The 7,321-nt window shown below is 51.8% G+C and overlaps 1 protein-coding gene across 3 annotated transcripts in view; it reads right to left on the reverse strand.

Annotated features, from left to right (window-relative positions):
• The window catches only part of RNF213 (ring finger protein 213), a 117,441-nt gene that overhangs the window by 74,813 nt on the left and 35,307 nt on the right, over window positions 1–7,321 (reverse strand). For all 3 annotated transcript variants that reach the window (XM_032241418.1, XM_032241417.1, XM_032241419.1), the window contains 4 exons: window positions 6,826–7,048; window positions 6,295–6,350; window positions 4,527–4,680; window positions 461–616 (listed from right to left, as the gene is read on the reverse strand). In XM_032241418.1, the coding sequence (XP_032097309.1) occupies window positions 461–616; window positions 4,527–4,680; window positions 6,295–6,350; window positions 6,826–7,048 (589 nt within the window). The remainder of the gene's footprint in view (window positions 1–460; window positions 617–4,526; window positions 4,681–6,294; window positions 6,351–6,825; window positions 7,049–7,321) is intronic.

The following is a 7,321-nucleotide window of genomic DNA, read 5'->3' on the forward strand; positions in this document are numbered from 1 at the left end:
ACCTCCACCACCTCCATCATCACCACCACCTCCATCATCTCTAACACCACCACCATCACCTCCACCACCACCACCACCACCACCACCACCACCACCACCTCCATTACCACCACCAACTCCTCCAGACCATCATCATCACCACCATCACCTCCATCACTACCATCGCCACCATCACCTCCACCATCACCTCCATCACCATCACCACCACACCTCTACCACCACAGGGACTGTGCCCAGCCAGGGACACCAGGCAGTGCAGCAGCACTTTGCACCTGGCATCTGTCTGCCTCAGAGCCACCCTGCCAGGTAGACAGGAGCCACTCCATGTTGTAGATGAAGAACTGAGGCTCAGGTGAAGGCCGACAACTGCCCCTGGCCAGTAGCCTGTACCCTATGATTTGCGGTCACGAGGAACCACAATCATTCACATCCCTACCCAGAAGTCTTCCGCAACACTTACCTCCATTTCCTCGGAGTATGTGAATGAAACACCTGAATATACGAGCATGTTCCTTGTAAAAACTCCTCGGAGCCACCTTTTCGTAACGGCAAGGGTCCCTTGGAAGACTCTTTGGACTGAATGATTTCCAGTTTCATCTCCCTGTCCTGCAGAATCCTGTTGTCACACAAGAGGGAGAGTCAGTCATCCTCGGCTGTGGACTCAGGTTCCCGGCGAGATGCCACACACCACCCCCCTCTGCTGGCACGGGCCGCTCAAGGAGAGGCTGCGCTGGCTAGAGGGGCGGCAGGCCTTGGCAGAAGCCCCCTTCTCAAAGCACTTCTGCTCCCCGGGGTTTCTGGGTTCACCCTGAATGTGGGTGTTATGGGAGAAAAGAGGGAGGGAGGGAGGGAACGGCGTCTGCGTCCTTCCCTGCAGGCCCAGGCAGCCTCTGTCCTGTCAATGAGCAGGCTCCCAGGCTGTGCCCAGGAGACCCAGGGGGAAGAGCAGGCCGAGAGGGGGCCCTGCAGACTCCCGGCCTGCTCCTCAGACACAGGAGACGGCCAGGCTCCTGACCCAGAGATAAACCCGGGTTCTCTTCCCAGTGTGCTATGCCAGACCCCCCAGACCCACGGGAAAAGTCCTCTTCCCCTGGGCTCAAGGCCTCCTGTATGCCTCCCTTCTCTCTCCCCTGCCTTCCCCTTCCTCCCTCCTCTTCCTCCCCCACGCCTCCCCCTCCTCCCCCTTTCCTTCTCAGAAGCACTTCCCAGGAAGTATACAGGCCAGTGAACAGGGCCTGCGTCCTCCTGGGAGGGACCCACAGTCCCGGATTTGTGTGTGGCCTTTTTCTTTTTCTTTCTTTCTTTTTTGTTTTTTTGAGACAGAGTCTCTCTCTGTCTCTCGGGCTGGAGTGCAGTGGCACAATCTCAGCTCACTGCAACCTTCCCTCCCAGGTTCAGGTGATTCTCCCGCCTCAGCCTCCCAAGCAGCTGGGATTACAAGCTCCCACCACCACGCCTGGCTAAGTTTTGTATTTTTTAGTCGAGACGTATTTTTGCCATGTTGGGCAGGCCGGTCTCAAACTCCTGACCTCAGGTGATCCCCGCCTCAGCCTCCTGAGGTGCTGTATGGCAGGCGTGAGCTGCCGTGCCCGGCGTGTGTGTGGCCTTTTTCTTAAGCACAGCCCCACACATGGTGCAAGTGTCAGAGCCACAGAACCTGGATGCGCTCAGGCGCTCACTGGTGGCTCTGAGTGGCCCGTGCCTTGAGGCAGCGAAGACGTGCTGGGCAAGTGGACGGGCTGCTGATGGAGGGGGCAGCCCGAGAGTAGGAGAAAGGAGGTGCCCGCCACAGGCAGGGACACACAGCGTCACCAGCCCTGGGAAAGGCCAGGATGGGAAGATGCAGACAGGAGCTTTCAAAGCATGTAAGAGGGGCCAGGATACAGGTGCTGCCGTGGAAGAGAAAGAGAGAGCCCGCAGGGAGGGCTGGGCACGGGGCGGCCAGAGCACATCACGCAGGGGGAGGGGCGGCAGGCGGGAAACGAAACAGGCACTGCTAAAGGTCCCCCAATGGCACCGCTCCTTCTAGAATAATCCAGCGGCACAGGCTGAGCAGCCATGACCAATAAAAACAACCTGAGTGACTGCCCGGGGGCTGCACACCCGCTCCGGAGCCTGACATGGGCACCTCGTTCCCCAAGTGTCCCATCAAGCCTGGAGCCGTCACGGCAGCAGCCACCCAAAAGCTGCTTCAGCACGCACATGCATTTTCGCTTTGTTTAATTTTAGTATTGCAAAATTTTATTCTTTTTTTATGGTTTCCTTTTACGGCACAGGTAGAGTATGTTGTCCGTAATATGGATTAGGCTTGATGTGAGATCCCAGCCAACATTTAAGAAAGTTATTTCTATAGAAAATATATCCTAAGTAACTAACAAATTCCTTAATTTGGAAGTTGGCAGCCGCCTGGGATGGTTTAAATAGCAGCCAGTCTGGAGAATGTGATCATCTTACCAATAATATTTATTCTTAAATTGTGTCTGTGGTATTTTAACTCAAGATAACTGAAAGGAAGAAAGTTAAAAGATACACTGGATTGTTTTCTATCACTAACGTCACAGTTCTGATTTGCAGTAAGGTCCAAAAACAAATGATTGGCCCAGCGCAGTGGCCCATGCCTGTAATCCCAGCACTTCGGGAGCCTGAGGCAGGTGGATCACGAGGTCAGGAGTTCAAGCCTGGCCAAGATACTGAAACTCTGTCTCTACGAAAAATACAAAAATTAGCTGGGTGTGGTGGCTAACGCCTGTAATCCCAGCTATTCGGGAGGCTGAGGCAGGGAACTGCTTGAACCCGGAGGCGGAGGTTGCAGTGAGCTAAGACTATACCACTGTCCTCCAGCCTGGGACTCAGAGTGAGGCTCCACTTCAAAAAAAAAAAGAAAAAGAAAAAGCCAGGAGTGGTGGCTCACGCCTGTAATCCCAGCGCTTTGGGAGGCCTGAGGTGGGTGGATCACTTGAGGTCAGTTTGAGACCAGCCTGGCCAACATGGTGAAACCCTGTCTCTACTAAAAATACAAAAATTAGCCAGGCAAGGTGGCAGGCGCCTGTAATCCCAGCTACTCGGGAAGCTGAGGCTGAGAACTGTTTGAACCCAGGAGGCAGGAGTTGCAGTGAGGTGAGGTTGCACCACTGCCCTCCAGCCTGGGCCACAGAGTGAAACTCCATCTCCAAAAAAAAGACAGATCAGGTCGAGAGCAGTGGCTCATGCCTGCCATCCCAGTACTTTGGGAGGCAAAGGAGGGCAGATCACCTGAGGTCACAAGTTCAAGACCAGCCTGGCCAACATGGTGAAACCCCGTCTCTGCTAAAAATACAAAAATTAGCTGGGCGTGGTGGCACACACCTGTAGTCCTAGCCACTTGGGAGGCAGAGGCAGGAGAATCACTTGAACCTGGGAGGTGGAGGTTGCAGTGAGATGAGATCGTGCCACTGCACTGCAGCCTGAGTGACAAGAGTGAAACTCCGTCTCAAAAAAAAAAAAGAACAAAAACAAATGATCAGTCTAAATATTAAATCTTACATCACTTTCAAACTGAAGCTCATGAACTCAAGTAGGTGGAAGCTGCACGGAGACAAAAAGGAAGGAATTACTGATCCCTGCAGCCAGGCAGATGGAGCTCAGAGGCACAGCACTGAGCGGGGAAAGCCGGACAGAGAAAGGTCAAGCTCGGAGACAGGCCACGCTGACCCACGGGAGAAGTCACCACAGCGGCTCCCTTCGGGACGGAGGAGCGGGCCCATCCTGCAATGGGACCTGGGATGTGGCCTGCAGCGGGGAACGGATGGCAGGTGCTGTGGCCTTTGTTACCATATTCAAGTGACAATGTAAAGGAGAACAATCAGGTGGGCAAGCCCATGTTTGGACATTTTGGGAGGAAAATGGTCCCCATAGTTCTCTGCAAACAACAGAATCAAGAAAAAAGAAACGTCAGCCGGGCGTTGTGGCTCACGCCTGTAATCCCAGCACTTTGGGAGCTTGAGGCGGGTGGATCATGAGGTCAAGAGATCGAGACCATCCTGGTCAACATGATGAAACCCCGTCTCTACTAAAAATACAAAAAATTAGCTGGGCATGGTGGCACGTGCCTGTAATTCCAGCTACTCAGGAGGCTGAGGCAGGAGAATTGCCTGAACCCAGGAGGCGGAGGTTGCGGTGAGCCAAGATCGCGCCATTGCACTCCAGCCTGGGTAACAAGAGCGAAACTCCGTCTCAAAAAAAAAAAAAAAGAAAAAAAAGAAACGTCGTCTTCTGCCTGACCTCCAGGCCCTGCGCCAGCTCTCTGGTCTCCCCATGGCCAGCTGGCGGCCACACGTTGTTAACTCCCCGCCTCCCTCCCACGAGAAGGCAGGAGGGCGAGGACACCCCCATGCCCAGAATGGAACCCAGCATCAAGGAGGTACCCAAGAAATGTCCGATGACGGAATGCCCCACTCCATCTCATCCCAGCATCCAGAATCAGTCTGTTTATTTCCAAATCCCACTCCTATCCTGGGTGTGATACTTTGTGTGTTGACTCCACTTACCAGCAGAGGTAGAACTATGATCATCCTGCAGACAATCTCGGCAGATAAGGCCACCAGCTCGTAAAACTTCACCGTCTTTATAATGCTGCAGACAGCTTCATGGAGTTTCAGGCACACAGTCAGGTAGGACGGTAACAAGGCCTCCCGGGAAATCCTGCCCCACAAAGAGTTCAGAGAAATCCCCGCAAGGATTTAGGAGAAGCCGGACAACGGTAACTACGATCGATGACCAGCCCCTTCCTTTGCAAGGACCACCAAGAGGGCGTTTGTTTCCCCTTATCTGAGTTAACATCTGGAAAATCTCAATCACTCCTGACCTTGTGGCTAAGATAACAAGGAAGCGAGGCCCGTGTTTTGCCTCTGTAGTCTGAACTGTTCTAGCCAGGGCAAGCCCAAACCCTCCTCTGCACTCCGGGATGTGAAAAAGCAAGGGATGTTTATTACTAGACGTTAAAACACGACATAAATTTGAAAAAACATTCAGAAAGAAACAGACAGGCGTGAGGAAGAGAAAGAAATAGCAGAAGAGCCTGCAGCCGGTGCGGAACTGGCTCCAGGTCTGCGAGACGGGGTTTTGTGTTTTCTGAGGGACACATGGACAGAGCGGGGACATGGGAGGAGAGTCAGGAGGGACACAGAAGAAAAGTTGGCAGGATGAGGCTGGGAAGGCAGTGTGATAAAGGACTCCCTGGGCTGAGGCTGTGACACACAGTGGGTGGGGGAAGGCTGTTGGGGGAACCCTGAAGTCACAGGTGCTGGATCAACATCAGCAGAGACGTGGACGTGAACAAAGACTGGAAATGCCCCAGCCGGTCAGAGAACACGCATCCCATCCCTCGAGGGCACATTTCAGTGGTTCTGCATTCTGTCTGCTGGCCCCTCAGGGTATCAGAGGTCACACAAATTTGCAGGAGCAAATGATTTCAGATAATCATATAAAGCTACCTTTGATTTTTATCTTAAACTAAGTGTTTAAAAAAATGCGGAACGCCCACCATGCATATGCAGTATCATGACCATTTACAAGTAACTGGGAAAATACACAGTAAAAAAGACCAGAGGGAGAGAAACCCAAATCTTAACAGCTGATATCTATTATTTCCTCTTAAAAACAACAACAACAAAAAACCCAAACAAACAAAAGACAGCTGGGGGCGGTGGCTCACACCTGTAATCTCAGCACTTTGGGAGGCTGAGGTGGGCAGATCACGAGGTCAGGAGTTCGAGACCAGCCTGACCAACATGGAGAAACTCCATCTCTACAAAAAACACTAAATGAGCTGGGCATGGTGGTGTGCCTGTAATCCCGGCTACTTGTGAGGCTGAGGCAGGAGAATCGCTTGAACCTGGGAGGCAGAGGTTGCAGTAAGCCGAGATCGCACCATTGCACTCCAGCCTGGGCAACAAAATCAAAACTCTGTCTCAAAAACAAAAACAAAAAAATTAGCTGGGTGTGGTGGCAGGCACCTGTAATCCTAGCTACTTAGGAGGCTGAGTCCGGAGGATCATTTGAACAGGGAGGTGGAGGTTGCAGTGAGCCGAGATCTCAACACTGCAGTCCAGCCTGGGTGAGTGTCTCAAAAAACAAAACCAACCAACCAAACAAAACAGACAACTACATTAATAACTTGTGAAGAGCAGTGGGCCACATATTAATTTATGACCTTGCTGTTGCAACAGCAACTGTGGGGCACAGCTAATTATGGGGGTCACAGGAAGCCCCCGGGGGCCGGTGTGAGGGAGAGATCGCATTCCGCTTTCTACTTACTCGTCCTGGTAAGCGTCCAAGAGGTGCAACAGCGTTTTTAAAATGTCCAGAACATCCTAAGGCAGTGAAGAGAACAGAAACAGGTCAGAAGGCATAACCATGACGCCGCTGGCATTGCTGAACCAGAGCTGAAAAAAATCCAGCATCAATTTCGTATGCATGTTTTTCTTCCTACAAACAAACTCGAAGGTGCTCAGATGCTAACCTTACGTCTTTCACAGATAAAACTCAGGATTTACACTCATATCATTTTTTCCGCCCAAAAAAATGTGAAAGGAACAATGGCAACTATGAAGAACCCTTCCCATCCCACCTTCCACAGTCACTGAACAGAGGTTATTGTCTCCTTGAACTCTATTTACCGAAACAGAAGAAGCTCAAGGAACTCAACCTTTACCCCTAACAAGCGATGAGCAGTCACGGCTCTCCAGACTGTCTGTTTATTATGAAAAAGAGCCCTAATCTCTCCCTGTTAACTAACCAGTCTGCTTTTGCTAAGCCAGGACCCCAGAGGCGAATTCAGACACAAACCTCCCGATTCAAGTAGGAGATTTCCTTAAGTCCCCGCAGCCGGTAGTAAGTCCCCAGAAAGCAGTCCAGGACATGAGCAGGAAAAGGCCTCAAGTGCTCAGTGAAGTTCCCCATATACTGAGCCAGGTGACTCAGAGGCAGCAGACTAAACCAGGATCGGAAGAGAGGCTCGTCGATGTTCAGCAAATGCCTCTTACTGTCCATAAACTGAAGTAATGAACTCCTGCGTAAGCAATCGGGACAGAGAAAAGAGAAGCAGTGAGATCAGCGAGGGAAGACAGAGGAAAACAGTGCTGGAGCGATAGAAACAGTCCCAGTTTCAAAACGACTTAAACACTACTTGGAACGGGGCACAGTGGCTCATGCCTGTAATCCCAACACTTGGGGAGGCAGAGGTGGGAGGATCACTTGAGCCGAGGAGCTCAAAACCAGCCTGGGAAACCTAGTGAGGCCCTGTCTCTACTTTAAAGATAAAATAAAAGCTATGTGGAAAACA

The sequence above is a fragment of the Sapajus apella genome, unplaced genomic scaffold (assembly GCF_009761245.1).
Source record: "Sapajus apella isolate SASKATOON/1434 unplaced genomic scaffold, GSC_monkey_1.0 scaffold48, whole genome shotgun sequence".
Classification (NCBI taxonomy): Eukaryota; Metazoa; Chordata; class Mammalia; order Primates; family Cebidae; genus Sapajus; species Sapajus apella.